This window comes from Carassius gibelio, chromosome A16 (genome assembly GCF_023724105.1).
Source record: "Carassius gibelio isolate Cgi1373 ecotype wild population from Czech Republic chromosome A16, carGib1.2-hapl.c, whole genome shotgun sequence".
NCBI classification, from domain to species: Eukaryota; Metazoa; Chordata; class Actinopteri; order Cypriniformes; family Cyprinidae; genus Carassius; species Carassius gibelio.
Window position 1 is genome coordinate 12,976,978 of NC_068386.1, and position 18,851 is coordinate 12,995,828.

General features: G+C 36.2%; 1 protein-coding gene across 6 annotated transcripts in view; it reads left to right on the forward strand.

Annotated features, from left to right (window-relative positions):
• Positions 1-548: 548 nt before the first annotated feature.
• Positions 549-18,851, forward strand: part of LOC128030627 (rho guanine nucleotide exchange factor 1) — a 41,734-nt gene continuing 23,431 nt past the window's right edge. For 5 of the 6 annotated variants that reach the window (XM_052618405.1, XM_052618407.1, XM_052618408.1 and 2 more), the window contains exons 1-2: positions 549-876; positions 16,930-16,995. In XM_052618405.1, the coding sequence (XP_052474365.1) occupies positions 16,969-16,995 (27 nt within the window). In that variant the 5' untranslated portion in view covers positions 549-876; positions 16,930-16,968. The remainder of the gene's footprint in view (positions 877-16,929; positions 16,996-18,851) is intronic. The other variant, XM_052618406.1, reaches the window with a different exon arrangement.

Genomic DNA, 18,851 nt, shown 5'->3' on the forward strand with positions numbered 1-18,851 from the left:
AGATGTTCTTTGTTTAATTGTGAAATTTAAAACTGAAAGGATGACTAGAACAAAAATGAGCAAAGAGTAATATCCTCAAGAGCAATAAACAATATTCTTACGATTCAATTGTGAGTGTGGATTTTTTTTTTTTAGTTCAATATATGATTTCAGATCAAATGCATTTCATAAAAAATACCTGTACTTGTTACTGTATGTGTAAAAAGCCTCATTAGGAGGCCTACATCCTGTCAATTACCAAATTAACTGAATTTCACAGATTATCTAGCAAAATAGAAGCGCAAAAAATATATAGCTATTATATATCCTGCGCATACAAACAACATGAGTTCATTATATTAAAAAAAACACAGAAAAATGCAAGCAAAGATAGGGTAGTTTCACGTAAGGTCCATTTCTACCACCAGACACAGACTTGGCAATGGCACATTTATAAATCGTGAATATATGTAATGCCACGCGGGGCCGTAGTGTCCCTGGACACGCGCTGAAAAGCCCCGAGAGCCATTCAAACGAAGGGGAACAAATTTAGTGTAACACTACACGGAACCACACGGGGATGCATAAAACGATTTTTGGACATCTTTCGGCCTTTGGTGGTCGCAAGTCACAGGAAGAGGCAGTGGACGGCAAAAGTTACGTTTCCAATTATTAAAAAAAAAACGCTTTCAGTTGAGTGCACTCGTGGATCACTGAACATATTTAATGATCACAAAGAGGAATGTTGTAGTCCTACTTTTACATCTACTGTCAAACGTCGCGCGCATGAACTGCTCTCCACTTCCGCGTACAATGTTTTTTTCCAACGACATATAACAACTTTAGAACAGGAAGCCTTCAGAGGCGCTTGTCACTTCGTCTCACCTTTTAGGAGAGGTAAGGTTTAAGCTTAAATATATAGATTAGGGAGTCTGTTATGATTTGGAGGCATTTAATGTTTGTTGGTGCGCGATGATGTGATTTGTCATCAGAGGGAACCTATTCGCATGGTAGATTAGCACGATCGGCGAGCGATACAATCCTGCCAGTTAGTCTTTGCTCAGCGAGAGGAATGCTGTTTGGCTACAATGTAAGCTTTGCCAGCATTCCTGTTATTTCCCTCGACTCGCGCCTCTCTTTTCAACAGAGAGCGAAGATGATATTTAAAGCGAGATGTTTCGAATGAGCAACTCTCACGGCTAAACAGTTTTGCTCGAATGGAGTCCGTCGCGATATAAAGGCTACAGTACATGCAACAGCTATGTCAACATAACCACCTTTTGCGTTGTTGTTGATTTTTCAGCCTTGATAAGCAATGCAAGATGTTAGCTCTATACTGTAAATAATTGCATATATTTATAATAAGCTATATCAGTTGTAAATGAAAAGCCTTTCAGGCAGCAGGATTTTTTTTGTTTTTTTGTTCGTGAATAATATTAATATTTAAGCAATATTTTGTTGTAGGCTACTGCATATAAGCGCGGCTGAAATTTCGTCCTATTGTGATTTATGTAATAATAAGTAGCCTAAGTTATTTTCATGTAAAGTTAGCCTGTTCTTATTTATTCTACTAAAAACTAAAACCGTTCAAAAAGAAACCAGAGCAACAGCTTTTACGTGTTTGCAAACAACAAACAAAAAGAAAGCCTGGTCTGGATCAGCATTTCTGAGAGGAGTGGATTTCCGCTTCTTGTTCCAAGCCTTCTGCAATCTTTGGGCTTTAATTCCATGTGTTTTGCATTTTGCACTCACTGAGAGAAATGCACAAGAGCAATGGCCTTTAAAAACCTGCTAACTGCCACAAGCAGACTCACACTGCTCTGCTTCTATGCATAAAAGAAAACAAATGCACATTTGAACTATCAGAAAACATACTCCTTGCTTCGTTTCAACTTTTATTGTCAAAAAAAAAAAAAGTCAGTATTTACAGTGTTGACCCTTGCTCTTCATAACTTCTGCAGATTGCCCTGGTATGCTGGATAATATCTTCTGGGCTAAATCCTGACTGATGGCAATCCATTCTTGCCTTATTAGTTCTCAGAGTTCACAATTTGTGGGGTTCTGCTTGTCCAGTTGCCTTTTGAGGACTGAATATAGGTTCTCTATGGAATTGGCAACGGATTCAAAATTTCAATGTTATGATCTTTGAGCCACTTTATCACTCTTGCTTTATGACATGGTGCTCCATGCTGCAAAATGCATGGATCGTGGTAGAAGTTGCTCTTACAGGACGTTGTCATACCATTCTTTATTCATGGCACTGTTTTTGGGCAGAATTATGAGAGCCCACTCCTTTGGTTGAAAATCGACTCCACTCATGGATGGTCTCCGGATGCTTCACTGTTGGCACAAGACAGGTCTCATGGTAGCGTTCTTCTTTTCTTCTCTGAACAGTCGATTTTCCAGATGTCCCAAACAGTCATAAGGCTTTGCACCAGTCTTCTGCTGTCCAATCCTTAAACTTCCTGCAGATTTTCAGTCTCTCTTTGGCATTTTTCTTGGAGAAATGGCTTCTTTTTATGCCCTTCTTGACACCAGGCTGTTATCCAGTAGTCTTGGCCTCACTGTGCATGCAGATGCTCTCACACCAACCTGCTGCCATTCCTGAGCAAGCTCTGCTCTGCTAGAGACACGATTCTGTAGCTGACTCTTCATGAGGAGACAGTCCTTGCGCTTGCTGGACACCCTGGGACATCCTAAAGACTTCTTCACTGCAGTCAAACCTCTCTTCTTGAAGTTCTTGATGATCCAATAAATGGTTATTTCAGGTGCAGTATTCTTTGTAGCAATTTCCTTGCATGTGAGGCCATTTTGATTGCTACATATGTTGATGATGGGGTTGGGCGACATGGCCTAAAAAAAAAATCTCATATACAATTAAAATTTATTTTGCGTTTAAAGTCTGTCTAAACTTGATGACACCACACTACAGTTGCAAATCATCTGAACGTAGTGGCAGTATATTTTAACATAAATAGAAGGAGGCATCAGTTTACTGATGGGGATTGTCACATCATGCTGCATCCAGTGTACACAACGTCAGATCGCACCGCTTGTGTCCGGTGTAGACCTGTCGCTAGTTATTTAATGGGTAATGTTATAGCCCTGTTTGTTTTTAATGTTTTTATGAAATATCTGTTTTGACTGCATGATCATATCATGTATTATTTACTGCCATGCGAGCCACAAAAGTAAAGCTTGGCAAGTCGCGAGTTAACAAGTAACACTGCTCTAGGTTGCTTTTTGGGCGGGTGTTATTGTGCTGCCGCAGTCTTGTTCATTTCGTAGGTCAAAACATCTCTCTCACTCGGCAGTGTGTCTCTATGGCAAACGCACGGGGGGAGGGTTGAGCACAATCGGCAGATTTGCAAAATACAAAATTTATGTCACTACCAAAACTTTGGCAATGACTGTAGGTTTTACTGATACCAGTAGCTAGGTTGGACCACACTGGTCAATACAGATTAATCAACCGATACGTCAAAAACAAACAATCACGTTTCTAGAAGCTGCTCTTGTACTGTATAATAATAGCAGAGCTTCTCCGCCACTCCAGCAATGGAGGCCTCCTGGAAAAACTATCGGCATAGATTTTTGCTGATAGTTCCAGCAGTCATCTATTGGTGCTGACAAAACCACAACATCAGTCGACCTCTACTGGTGTATAATGCTTGATACACACAGCGTGCACACTGGCAAGTGGTACCGGAGCACTGCGGCCAGAACATACAGACTTCAGAACAGTTTATACCCCCAGGCCATTACACTAATAAAAAGTCAAAACCCACTGCCACTTTTACCTGTACCATCAGGTTAAATTCAGCCTCTGCTGTTTACCTGCTGGACCTCCATTCACTCATAATGCATTTGACTGGCATCATGGACAATTTAAACCTTAGTCTTTACACTGAAACCTTATTACTGCTTGACATTTTAAAATTGTCACTTTATTGCAACTTGCACTGAATATTTTTTACTGTGAAGAATTTTTTTTTATTGACAGTTGATTTTCTAGGTAGCATAAATGTTCTGTTTTTCTTTAATCATTTTTCTTGTTTATGCTATCATTTATATTTTTGCTTAATCTACTGTATATTCTGTATATTTTTTTTAACGTATTTTGTATTGTCTAAGTTATATCTGTTCGCTTTCTACACTGTCATTCTCAAGAGAAGTAAACGAAGTAAGAATTTCATTGTACTCGCATGACAATAAAGCTATTGAATCTTGATACATTTATGATAAGCTCTGGCAACTCTAAAAATAGTGTTTTTATGACTCTTATTGATATTCTTTAATAAACGGAGTACAAATTGTAGCCCTTGTGTTTGTCTATAAATAAAGTAGCTTTAACTTAAGGCTTAGTTTGTTTTTGTTGTAGTTACATAAGCGAATGTCAAGGTAAATCAATGTAGGCCATTGTTTACATTTTATGTTTGGCTTCTAGGTAATTTGTTGTGTAGAAAACCATGGTAGTCCATTACATTTTTGGGCAAGGAGCACTTAAGAAGCATCGTTAGACTTGATGCAGTTCTTTGCTACGACTGTCTGACAGCTAGAGTGAACTGGGATTAGATTAGTTTAACCTTCATGGAGTGAGCCTTGTTCATAATTATTGGATGCATTTGAAGAGAAATTGCAGTCATCAGTTAACCTGCCTGTATTCCTCTGTAAGCTAATGGTACTCTGTATTCATCTTAGTGTTGTTATATGTAAACATTCTTATTTCTTGCTTCCTTTCAATAAAAAAAAAAATAATATTATTGAGTTCGTTTGGATTAAAACGCACTGCTGTCAAAATGTATAATCCTTTAAGAGGTTATTACAGTTCAGATTGTTCTGTTATGTAGCACTGACACATGGAATGGCCACAAGCATTGTTATACTTGTAGCTTTTTGTGGTTTTACGTAACTGTAGGTCATAATGGAAAAACAGGAAGAAGATACAAAGTCACTGAGATGCAAACAGGTTTAGGTCAACAATGAAAAGCTTCAGGCATTTATGGCTTTAGATGGTACAACCCATTACAAAGAGATTCCTGATTACTGTAATTCAGTGGAAAAGCTGGAATGATTAGCCTGTCACGAAGCCAGTTGGATTGGCCATGTACATGATCTGTTTGATTCAAGCTTGTTTGTAGGAAATATCTCAAAGCAAGCATCTTAATCTTGAATCTGTTCAATCATCTTCTTTCCAATTGCTCAATCATAATTATTAAATACACAGCATTTCAAAATTTGGGTTTGGTAAAGTTTTTAAATGCATGTGTAAGACTGTTATTTTCACGAAGGCTGCATATGTTAAATGAAAAATAAAGACATTAGCATTGTAAATAACGTTAAAATTTTCTGCTTTCTATTTTTATTTTTTTTTAAATCTGTTAATGACCAGGCTGAATTTCAGTCCCAATTACAGTCTTTAGTGTCACATGATTAAAACTTTTGAACGGTAATGAAGGTAAATCACATTTGCCCCAATACCAAGTAGTATCACACAGTACCTATTTTATCGTGGTATTGCAGAGGCTGTTCAGCTGTAATAATTACTAAACCAAACTTCTAAAAAAATTCACTAAACTCATCACTGGTAGTGCTCGTTTGGTTAGCTTTCACGTTGTTAAGTTTCTCTTGGGCTATTTTTTAATGGATGGCTTATGTACAGATGTCTGCCCGCTGGATGTCTGTTATATTCTCTCATTTTTTCCACTCTGTTGTGCTCCATCTTGTGTCTTGTGTGAGTGGTGCATGAAACACTGGACTCAAAAATACATGTCATTGAGAACTGCGTGTAATGCAAGGTAATACAGGTCAACAGGTGCATCTCAATAAATTAGAATGTTGTGGAAAAGTTAATTTCAGTAATTCAACTCAAATTGTGAAACTCGTGTATTAAATAAATTCAGTTCACACAGACTGAAGTAGTTTGAGTCTCTGGTTCTTTTAATTGTGATGATTTTGGCTCACATTTAACAAAAACCCACCATTTCATCTCAACAAATCAGAATACTTCATAAGACCAATTTAAAAAAAACGTTTTTAGTGAATTGTTGGCCTTCAGGAAAGTATGTTAATTTACTGTACATGTACTCAATACTTGGAAGGGGCTCCATTTGCTTTAATTACTGCCTCAATTTGGCGTGGCATGGAGGCAGGTGATCAGTTTGTGGCACTGATGAGGTGGTGTGGTTCAGGAGTGGCTTAACAAGAGAAATACGACAACTGTAGCCAGATTCCTTGACATGTCTGTATGTCTTTACCCCAGCCTCAGTCCATTCTTTGTGAAGTTCACTCAGATTCTTGAATCGATTTTGCTTAACAATCCACATAATGCTGCGGTTCTCTCGGTTGGTTGTCTATCTTTTTCTTCCACACTTTTTTTCTTCCACTGAACTTTCTGTTAACATGCTTGGATACAGCACTCTGTGAACAGCCAGCTTCTTAGGCAATGAAAGTTTGTGGCTTACCCTCCTAGTGGAGGGTGTCAATGATTGTCTTGTGGACAACTGTCAGATCAGCAGTCTTCCCCATGATTGTAGCCTAGTGAACCAAATTGAGAGACCATTTTGAAGGCTCAGGAAACTTTTGCAGTTGTTTTGAGTTGATAAGCTGATTGGCATGTCACCATATTCTAATTTGATGAGAGCGTGAATTGGTGGGTTTTTGTTAAATGTGAGCCAAAATGATCACAATTAAAAGAACCAAAGACTTTAGTCTGTGTGCATTGAATTTATTTAATACATGAGTTTCACAATTTGAGTTGAATTACTAATTTATTGAGATGCACCTGTATATTCTCATGCGGTACATGCATCACGTTACTTTTGTAATACACCGTGACACTGCCGGTGTTTTAGCTCATTAGTGTGAAATGTTAGGAGGTTTGGCTCCCAGATTTGAAATTGGGGTGGATAATAACTGAAGCAATGGGGGTGCCTTACCACTTCCTCTTCCTGTTCTGACATTGTTCGTCTTTTTCTTTCTCTTTCTCTCTATCTCTCTCTCTTTCTTTCTTTGAAATTTGTATAGAGAGGCAAGTACAGTCTTGTCCAGACTAAAGCTACCGACTCTTTCTTTTTAAAGGAATACACATAATTTCATTTTGTATCACTCCTCCACCTGCTTTTTTTCTCAATGTGTCTCTCACTTCCTCTCATACACTGTGTTGTTTTACCATAGACAGTGAGTGCTTTGTGTTCACTCCTGGAATGGAGAGTAATGTCATTAGACCATAGCAATTATAGTGTTTATGCTTATGGGAAATTATATTTTCTAATAAAAAGTTGCACACAGTAATATAGAAAAAAGTGAACATGTAAATTAATAGACGCAGGACAAGTTTCATCTTATTAAAGTGATAGTTCACCCACAAATTAAACTGCTGTAATTTACTCACCCTCATGTTGTTTCCAATTCTGTATGTCTTTAGTTCTTCTGAAGAACATAGAAGAAGATATTTTAAAGAATTTTTCAAATGTTTATACAATGGAAGTCAGTGGGGTTCAAATATATTAAATCCATGATTTAGGACTTAAAGTGATGGCAGCCTAATATACCTGCCGCTGTTTTTTTTTTTTTCTTAATTTGTTTAGGTTCTTTTAATAATTTTGTTAGACTTTTTCATTTGTATCTTTGTTCATTGTATTATTTATATGTAGTATTGTCAAAAGACCTTGTACTTCGGTACCAAGTCGGTACAAAAAAAAGAAAACTATATTGTACCAGGTTTTTTAAGTACTGGTGGTACCGAGTGCCTGGTCAACCTAGTTCTTGATGCGCTCTCTTCAGAAAAGCACCGAGACCTGACGACATCAAAATGAGGAATTAAGGAAAGGAGTGATTATTTTATTACAGCAGTTCCTATGGAAACCTTTATCATCAAAATAAATTGGCATATTTATGCCACCACAATTGGACTGGAAGGGTGTGGGGAAACAACACTTCTGTTATGAATATTATTAAATATTTTGATTTGAATGTCGGATTGTAATGATTGCTGTTATTAGAGTAGTTAATCATTAGCATAAATGTGGCTAATGCTAATATAATGAGAATTAGAATTGTTTCTTTATTAACTATTTAATGCTCCTATAACATGTATTCGATTAAAAAAACAAGAGAACATGATGCCATTTACTATTTTTACGCACAAGATGCTTTAAAAAAATTGTGAATCTAAAATATGCATTTTAGAGAATGAACAAATGGTTAACATTTGCTAGTGTCATATCAGTCAGATAAGCAGGTCTGGGCTTTTTTTTTTGTATATATTTTTTTTTATCTAACTTGGATGTTATTCTTCTCTGAATAACTCATTTCAAAAGCCCTTTAAAATTAAATACGTACACGGTTTGGATTAAAGTATAGTCAAATGTTTTAATTAGCATGTTTTTCTTTTGCTTTGGTACCAAAATTATTTCCGAGAACCATGTATTTTCACTGGTATTGGTACCGAATACTGAAATTTTGGTACTGTGGCAACACTATTTATATGTCTCATTGTTTGTAATTGGTTTATTTATCCTTATTAAATTATTGGTTGTTTACTTGTTTTCAATAAGCTTGAACATTTTTAGCTTTTATTAGTTAGGCTAGGATCAGGTTTTGCGGTGTTATTGAAATATTTTTATTGTGAAGTTTTTTTTTTATGTCATCGACAATGCTGGCATCTTTACAACCTATTTTCATCAAAAATAACTTTCAGTATAAAATTTTGTTCATATCGCCCAGCCCATTGGACCCCTCTTGGCCAAAGCATACAGCAGCAGAGTGTTTGTGTGATCACAGTAGAGGTTGATCGATATATCGGTCGACCGATATATCGGGCCGATATTTGTCCTTTTTATATATATCTGCATCGACCGATATCCGTGTTTAGTTTAGTGCTTTTGGAAGATTCAACTACAGTCCTGGGAGATAAAGATAGTCAGAGAATTTCACTCTGTAAATGGGGTGGAGAAGTTGGCAGCTCTCACAAACACTGAAGCATGATTGAGGGCTACATTACTCTGCCTCGCTCACAGACAGCACCGTGCTCGGAGAGATAGCTGTCCTGGAGTTGCCCACAACGGTGAATGACATTTGTTCGGAAGCATGGTTTGATGCAGACAATAGCCAGGTTTCCATCCAACTCATTTGCATTTAGGGATGTCAGTATTCAATAATTTCCATGATCGATCGTCGTTTAAATTAACAATCAATTAATAACCTTAAAGCTGCAAAATGTGTCTGCAGTGGCATTATTATTATTATTATTATGTGCAAAAGGGTTTTAGTCTGAATAGAATGCTAGTAGCAGGACTGTAAAATGAATAGATGTGATTATGATCCTTTGATAAAATTAAAAGTGTGCCCCATACGTTTGAGATCATTTTACTTTGTAAAAGTACTATTTAAACTGACCAGTGTAACCTTTTTTATGTTTAGTTGACTGTATTTTATTTTAATAAGGAACATACTGCAACGAAAGTTTGAAATTAGAATGCACTTTAGATGTTCTCTGTCATTTATACCAAACACAAATGTTTCTGGTTGCTAGTGTGTTTGCAGCACTAATATTATTTAGTTTTTATATATTTTCTTTTTTTCAGTTTGATTTTTATTTATAAAATTTTATTTATTTTATTTAAATGTATATTTAAGTTTACATTTATGTTCCAACAAACTTGAAAAATTCTGCTTGATAAATGCTCTAAAACTTTTATGTAAATGATTGACACACACACTCTCACACACACACACATATCGGCTATCGGCTGACCCTGACCCCTAAACATTGGCTATAGAAAGACCCATATTGGTCGATCTCTAAGTTCAAAGTAACAAAGCTCTCACAGTGTGTTGAGGATGTGTGCATGTGTGCAATGTTGTGTTTTGGCGTGCTTTACTTAGGCAACAGAAAATGTTGGTGTTCCTTTACCCATTAACAAAGAAGCCTATGTCTTGTCATGAGTAATAGTAGTGACGTATGTCTGGGTGGGAGGTATGTTTGTGGAAGCTGTCAGTGAATGTGTTTGCAGTGTGAATTGTGCCTGTATGTTATTAGGAAGCAAAGGTGGGTGTGGACATTTTAACCAGATGCAACCAGGTGTTTGGAAAAGCTACACACTTAATACAAAATACAAAGCTTAAAATGGTTGAAATATATTTTATAGGTAGCTGAAAGAGTGTCAGAGATGCAGAGTCATAAATAGAAGGGTTTATAGAGAGATGTGACTTCATATGGACTGCAAATAGAGAGGGATGAGTAGGAAATATTGAAACATGGAAATGGAAAGTTAAAGAAGACAGAATGAAGGAAAGATTGACTAAATTGACTGAAGAGAAACTAAATGGTTTTGTAACCCAAGCCTCTGACTTGCTAGTGAATGTCAGGAGAAAATAAATAAAACAGGACTTTTGTGGATGTTGATGGTGGTTGTGTCTCTTGCCTTGAGCACTGGGTTTTTAAGATGCCACGTGAAGCTTAAAGTTGTCAGCTTTCAAAAAAAAAGTGTGTTTCAAGATACCTATGTTTTGGGCCATTTTGTCGATCTTCGTCCATTTATTCAATGTGGTCTAGTGCCGAGATTTGCTTTTAGTTCGCTTGAGGTGCGTTCACACTGAGAGTGAATTCAAAGCAATCTGAAGTCATTCATTTTCAATTGAAGAGATTTATTTTCTTTGGGTGCTTTATCACTTGAAACTTAGGATTGCTTAAAATGTATTTAACCCAAAATATTCCTATAATGCAAACAATCTTGTTTTGAATGATATAAAATGTATTTAAACTATTTTATTATTTTTTTATTTGATATAAAATTTTCATTAGCCTGTTTTGTTCTTTTTTCCATTTATAGTTATCTGTTGTTTTGTATTTTAAGGAAAAGTTCATTTATATGGTTTTTATTTACTTTCATTTTAGTTTTGTTTTTACTTTTTCAAACAGCATCTCACATTGTGTTTCTGTTTATGGTGAATCTGTTAATCTGTTGAATCTGTTTATGGTCAAACATACTACATTTAATTGGAAACTGCACTGTAGACAAAAAAAATACCACCCTCAGAAAATCACAAAAACACACCTACTGGTAGTGGTTGTTCTGTAAATCCTCCTTTACGTTCAGCAGTAAATTGTAAATTTCAAAGTAAATAAGTGCTTTCTGCATCTCTTTATGATTCCTTAGTATGGACTAGATCCACTCAGGTCTTGTCAATTTGCTTGCACTGGAGAGTAACTTTTGTTTTGGCCAAGTTTTGCAAAGTCCATGGCGTAGAATCTTTAAAGCTTTTAGGATCCGCTTGAGACTTTTAACTTTATTCACATTGTCTTTTAATTGTTTCTCTAAGCTCATGTGCACCATATTTTTGCTTTGACAATTATTTTGTATGCAGGTTTACATTTATGCATTTGTCAGACACTTTTATCCAAAGTGACTTACATTGCATTCCAGGTCCACATTTTATCAGTAGGAATCGAACCCATGACCTTGGCATTACTAGTGCTATGCTTTACTGTTTGAGTTACAGGAAGGATTTCTTGTAATGGTGTTATCGATTTCAGATGTACCTGTTCCTAAAGGTCACGCATAAGCCAGCTTTTTTTTTTTAAACCTATTTTTATTTAAAAAATGAAAATATTTTTCCACTTATAGTCTATAGTTTTTAGTCAATGATAATAGCTTAAATTGGAGCTAGGTAGGTTTCAGAAGGCGAAATGAATAGTTAAAATGAGTGTAATTATTTATTGCCATCACTGTGTTGTATGTTTGATGCAAGGGCATATGCCAGAAAATGATGTGGTGTTCCAGGATGCTTCTTCAGATGTCTGGCGGTGAGACGTGATGCAGGCGGGAATCGCTGAAGAGAAACAAGTTGCAGTCAGGTTGAGTCAGATCGCCCAGGGTGGAGTGATGAACTGACAGAATGATGGATGCGATGACAGGACTGTGGAGGGCAGGAAAATGATTTGATGTGGTGATGCCAGTGTTCAGATCTGGAGTTCAGCTGCGGAGTGATCACCTGTCTCCATTGGGACAACTTGTTTTGACCAATTTTTATTAGTTGTCTAGTATTTTCCTGTTGGTACTGGCACGTTTTCTAGAGGTACAAATATAGTTGTCTCTCACACCTGACTCAATATGTAGGTTAAAGTTGGATGATCTAACAGCTAAAAAGCTTGTTTTTTCGGACTGTGTTTTAGGCGTATAGACTTTATGTGGTTGCCTCTGTAAAAGAGGGTGGGTTGATTCCTGGCTGACGATCACAGCGCTTGAGCTTCCTGGCATTCCCTGCCCCTCTAGCACTCAGCCACTGGACACAAAACGCTACATGATGTAAAGTTCCTGAACAACTGTGCTCTATTCAGAGATGTTCAACGTGAGAACATACATGGACACGTGTACACTTTGAAACACTGATGCATGCTCAGACATTAACACATGCAAACTCAATCCCAGTTGGCGTGCCAATGGTGGAGCAGGAGGTCTGTTGGGCAGCCGGACAGGCCAGGTTTGTGTGCAGTCACATGGATCTGTGTTTGCAGCGGGCTGATTACTCCCTGGACTCGCAGCCCACATTTGGAAACGGTTAGAGAGAGATTGCAGGCTGCCATAGCTTCAGTGGAGTTGGTCCGCTCGCCCAACATTTGCACTCAGTGGATGATGGTAGTGCCCCGCTTAGACCCCAAACTCGGTCCTTATAAACTTGTAATTCTGATTGTGACCTCTTAACAGAACCATGTGTAATCGATGATAACTTTGGCAGATGTTTGCAAAAAGGTGTTGGTATTCTAGAATAGGACTAAAGGAGGGGTGCACTTGGAAAATTCACAAGCTTGCCAACCTCATCCAACAGTCTGATTTATTTTATTTTTTGCCTTTCATCACAAGTGAAACCAAGGGAATGGTATTCATCCTTCATATACAGGTGTTTTTAATGCTACAGATGCCACAAATATTACAGATGTTTAAAAAAATTCACTGGTAGTAGATATGCTTGAAATATGTCCTGTTATACAGCAGGCTACTGTGCGAAATATCCAGGAATCGGCCGTTTAAGTAACTAAAGGTGGAATGGTTCTTGATTACCTCTAAGTATGTTCAGAACACGTGCCTCTGGGATATTCCAGGCAATGTTTATGTCTATTAGCAATGATGGGAAGTTGAAAGAAAGCAGGAGAAGATAAAAGTGACAAGTTTTTCCCCCTCATTTTTTTTTCAGAATTAGTGGGCTTTCAAGTATTACAATTACTATACCTTGGGTTAAAGGGAAAAGTAGGGAGAGTATGCAGGGGTATGTGTACTTGTTTAACCTACATTTTGAGGTCATTATGGATGATTTAGTTTTTTCTGTGAGGGCTATGTTTAGGAGTAGTGCTAGGGCTAGAGAATAGAAAATATTATTCATTCAGTATACAAAGTATTATGCATATATGGAAAGTCAACCTAATGATATAAGACAAGTTAGTGTGTGTATAATACTTTTATTCAGCAAAGATTAATTAAATTGTTCAAAAGTGACAGAAAAGGGATTTATAATACAAAAAGTATATATATTTGAAACTTTTTGTTCTTCAGAGAATCCAAAAAAAAAAAAAAAGTATAGCAGTTTCCACAAAAGAAGCACAACTGATCGTAACATTGCTTATAATAAGAAAATGTTTCTTGAGCACCAAATGAGTATTAGAATGATTTCTTAAGGATCATGTTACACCGGATACCAAAGTAATATAACTAAGTTACTGAAGTTACCAACAAAGAAACTGTGATGTTGGAGGTTAACACCTCTGTCACACATCCTTACAGTCCTTTACTCTAAACATTCTCAAACCGTTTGTTCTTCCTGGTTGCTGTGTCTCACTTTGTTCTTCATGCTTGCATGGTCAGTGAGGCCACATGCCTGTACGCCACCCTTCCTCTGTTCTTATGAGAGTAACTGAGAGAAGCTCAGAGATCTCTAATCTCCTGCAGTATTGAAATACCGCACAGTCCACCAGAGAGAAAGAGAGAGCGCAGTCATTACATACTTTTGAGTAGATCGCGATAGACCTCATTAGCCCCACTGGCAACACCCCAGTGCCTCCACACTCTCATTCTCAGCTAAACTGAAAAGAAACACTGTCTCTGGCGAAACATGCAGATCATTCTCTCTCTCTCTCTCGCTTTAAAGGGATAGTTCACCCAAAAATGAAAATTTGATGTTTATCTGTTTACCCCCAGGGCATCCAAGATGTAGGTACCTACACCTTGAATGCTCTGGGGGTAAGCAGATAAACATTAAATTTTCATTTTTGGGTGAACTATCCCTTTAAGAAAGTCTGTGTTTAACGCTTGCTGATTGATCTTGACAGCTGTTGAGATGATTTATTGAAAGCTGTGGGTGTATTTAAATGTCTTTTAGGTTGCCATTTATCAAAATTGCATTTAGCATGTAATCTAGATGCTATTGAAAGTTCATGAATTTTACAGTCCTGTCTCGGTAGCGCTTGTAATGTGTAGAAGAGTGCTATGACTTTTTTTTTTCTTTTTTTCTCAACTGTTTTCCTCTTCTGTTTCAACCCACTTATTTTTTTTATATGTCTCTCTTAGCCTCCATCACTGTTCTCACTTAACTTGTTTTCTGTGAAATAAGATGCGCTTTCTTCTCAGTTATCACATGTACGCATGAATGACTTCATCTGCTGTTGCTTTTCTTGCTAGCTCTTCCTCTTTTTACTCTTATTATGCAGCTGATGTTGTTACGGGATGAGGGCAATGTCATGAAAATGGAGAGAAAGCATCGTCACGCACCCCCCAACCCCATTTTCTTAAAAAAATAAAAATAAAAGTTTAGGTGGGATGAAAATTTAACATTTTAACTTCAGGAGGTCAAAAAAGTTCTTATATTTGTTTTGAGTTTTATTTGTTTATTTTGTTTTTCAACATTTTCAAAATGTAATACTTGTTAAAATAGTTAAAAACTCCGCTTTATTTATTATATAGCAACAGTCATTAAAAATTATTTACTTAAACATTTTATGAACTTTTAAATTATTTGAATATCAGTTTAAAAGGTCAAAACTGTTTAGCTTTCATATTATTTTGATGTCTTTTGTATTATTTTAATTGTTAGAGTTGAGGGACAATACCTCTGCGAAAAAGAAATCTCAATTTTATGTGGTTTACAGACATTTATGTATTGCAGACTAGCTTCTGTTAATGCTTATTTGTAGTGGTTGACCGATATTGTTTTCTTTTTAACAGCCAATGATGATCACGATATCTTGGAAAGCAGGGGGTCAGGTATAAAGTCGATTATAATTTATTTTAATTTATTATTATTATTATTATTTAAGAAATTTGAAATAATTTGACAATGGATTAAAAAAAATAAATGTGTAACATATAGAGATCTGACTCTTAACTTCCCAAGATCTCACAGCTGGATTCGACTAAGTTTGCAAGGTTTGTAAAATTTAATGTTCATTAGTCATTCAAAGATATGTTTAAATTATATAAATGCATATTTGCTTAATGCTGACGGCAAACAAGTTTATTATAATGTTTGCCTTTCTATTCATAATATTATAATATTTCGTTGATACTTTCTGTATACATGAATTCCCTTGTTTAACCGTTCTATCTGATTATTAGACAGACTTCTATCCGTATTAAACAGAACTTTTAACAACAACAGTAAACAAGAGGGAGAAAGTGAGTACTGTGTGCACTCGGGCGCTGCCTTTCTCAACACCGTCAAAATAAAAGTCCCTCCTCGAACACAGCGTCAAAGCAGAAAAATGTATCGGCTGATGCCGATATTTGAAAAATGCCAGATATCGACCGATATATCGGCTGTGGCGATGAGATATATCGGTCGACCACTATTATTTGATAATCTTTAATGCAACATATGTTTGATGAAAACAAAGAGCACATATTAGTTCTTTCTACAAATTAAAACATCATATTTTTTAAACAATAATGGGACCCAACAGAGTAACCGAGTTGTGGAAAGTGCTATAAATCTTTTCACCTTACACTGTTTATGTGTCATACTCTTGTGTATGAGTTTGTCCCTCCTTGTCTTTTTCCTTTGTTTTATGCTATCTGATACTCTGAACATGACTTTTACAGACAGGTTGACAAAAAATGTCTGTGATCGTTTCCTGAGGAAATTACACCCACTTCCTTTCTCTCTCTCTCTCTCTCTCTCTCTCTCTCTCTCTTTTCTCTTTATGCTTGCCTGCACTGTAGACTTGGCTCTTTGGAAAGCTTTGAAGATCTCAGAGACATGACTGATTAAAGCAGCTGATAAAACCAGAACACAAACACAGCTCCATTAGCGGTTATTTTAGGCCTGTGCTATCGCACTGCTCCAGTGCAGAGGACAAGGCCATTGTCTGAACAGTTGCATAGGACAGTCTGGTATGCAAAGGCATTCCCCACTTATCTGCTGCTGCTTTTTTTTGTCCAGAAGTCAGTGTACTTTCACTGTGAAAGTCAATACAGTCGATTAATGCCGTCATTGATGTTCATTTAGATTAAATCATAAGAAGCCTTTGTTGTATATTGGAGAATGAATAGACAAACACATTAACAGGATACTGAGCAGCAGACAAACTTTTTCAAATCTCTCCTGCAGTAAAGTTCCCGTATCTACTATTCCATGGGTAGAGAATAATAAAGAAAGGAACACAACAAATAAACTGAATTATAGATCATTTGACCGCTGAGAACTAAAGTAACTGTTATTTATTCAAAGCCATCTTCATTGATAGACCGTATCTCGGTCTTGTTCTTCCACATTGGAAAATCTGTTATTGATTTATTGGCTGATCTTAATGTTGTCGTTCGGTTGTATACCTGTATTGGATGGCCCAGTTGGATTTGCTCCTGGCAGTTTGTTTGTGTGTGCTCTGCTTTGTGTTTGTATATGCTTGTCTTGTTGACAAAGGATGCTTTTCAAGGCTTTCATTATGTTGTTTCTTTTCAGGAGCCCGGTTTTTCCGGTGTTGGTGTGACCTACGACAGGATGGATTTTGAAGACGCCCATAACGGGGTAAAGGCATTTGAAGCTGCCAGTGTTTTTGTTTGTTTCCATTCATTCTTGATGTTCTTATATGGGGCAGGCATATGATTTGGTAACAGAGATGGCATAATCACAGTTTTCCATCGTTATTACAAAACCAACTAGAGCAAGAGTTTTCAAGGGGTTTTTAGGAGGCCTCAAGGGGGTGCTTTTGAAAAAAAAAATGTATTTGTAATTTTTATATAGTAATTAAAGTTTTATTAGTGTTAATTTAGTGTTTAATATAATGCAATAACTATAATTGCATGTATTTCTGATTATTAAAAAAAATTGTGTAATGCGCCTGGGAATCAGAAAAATATTTTACAGAAAAAGAAGTGTAAGAAAAAATTTATTAATAAAGTTTATATATTTTTAATATATAATTATTGGACTTTATTATTATTAAATGTGTTACTTTAATACAATACAATTAAATATAATAATGTATTTATTTATTACTGAACTAAAGTCTCTCCTGGAAGAATTTTAGAATATTTATCACTGATTAAACTGAAATATTGTATATGATTTTTATTAGTAGGCTACTAGTTTTTGTATGATGATTGTGTATGATTATTCTGATATTGTTAATGTTGCCATGAATATAGCCATTGTTGCTGATAAACAAATTTAGTTTTATTTAATTTATTTAATTTGTTTTGGCTTTTGGTACAAATTAGTACAATGTACTTAGGAATTACTTTTAATTAATAATTAATTGAAATAATATACAGTTGCAATCAAAATTATTCTGACCTGCAAGACATTTTGCTGCAGCGAACAAAATTTTATGAAAATAATTTAAAGACATCAGTAAAGTATTAGAGAAAGTTTGTTAATACACTTTTGAGTGATTATGAGAATGGAACGTTGATAAATTATGATGAAATTTAAACTGGCTCTAAACATTGTTAATAATTATTCAACCCCTCAGAACTCTAATTTTGTGCGGAATCTTTTATTCTTTAAAATCACCAATAAGCGCTGTCTGTAAGAGCTTAGAAGCTTCTGTCACCTCTCTACTACAGTCTTGGCCCATTCATCGCCTGAAAAAGCTTCTAGATCACTAATAATCTTTGGTTTTCACATCGACCACTGCTTTCTTTAAATTCAAAGAGATATTTTCAACGAGAATTAAATTCTGGAGACCGAACAGGCCACTCAAGAACATTCTATAACTGATCACTGAACCAAACAGTAGTAGATTTGGATGTGTACTTTGGGATGACTGTCCTGCAGGAAAGTCCATCAGCTTCAGTTTTTGCACCGAAGGCATCCCAATTCTTGTCAAAATGGCTTGATACTTCAAAGAATCCATGATGTCCTTCATACAGTCATGATTTCTACTTCCTGCTACAGTTAAGAAACCCCATAACAGGACTGATCCACCTCCAAGTTTGATGATGGAGATGGCGTTCTTCTGCTTATGAGCAGACATACCGCTGATCCATGGGTCCAAAAAGTTCCAGTTTGGTCACATCACCCCATAAAACCTTCTCCTCATTAGAGCTCCACAGGTCTACACAAATTTTTGTAATTTTAAGTTCAAGTCTGCCTTTTGTTCTTCTTGATCAAGAGTGGTATTTATCAAGATGTCTCAGCATGAAGGCCATACTTGTCTAGTGATATTCTTACACGCTGCATTGAAATGGTTTTCCTCCTTTCACCGAGTCATCTTGCAAGTCTTTGGCTGTACATTGCAGATTTTTTTTTCAGTTGCTCTGATTAAACATTTTATGATATTGTGCTTTTTCTTCAACACCCTCAAATGTTTTCTGGTACATCACACTTTAAGCTAAGAAATAAGGCTGAGAACTGTGTCTCTAGGAACTTTCAATGTCTTA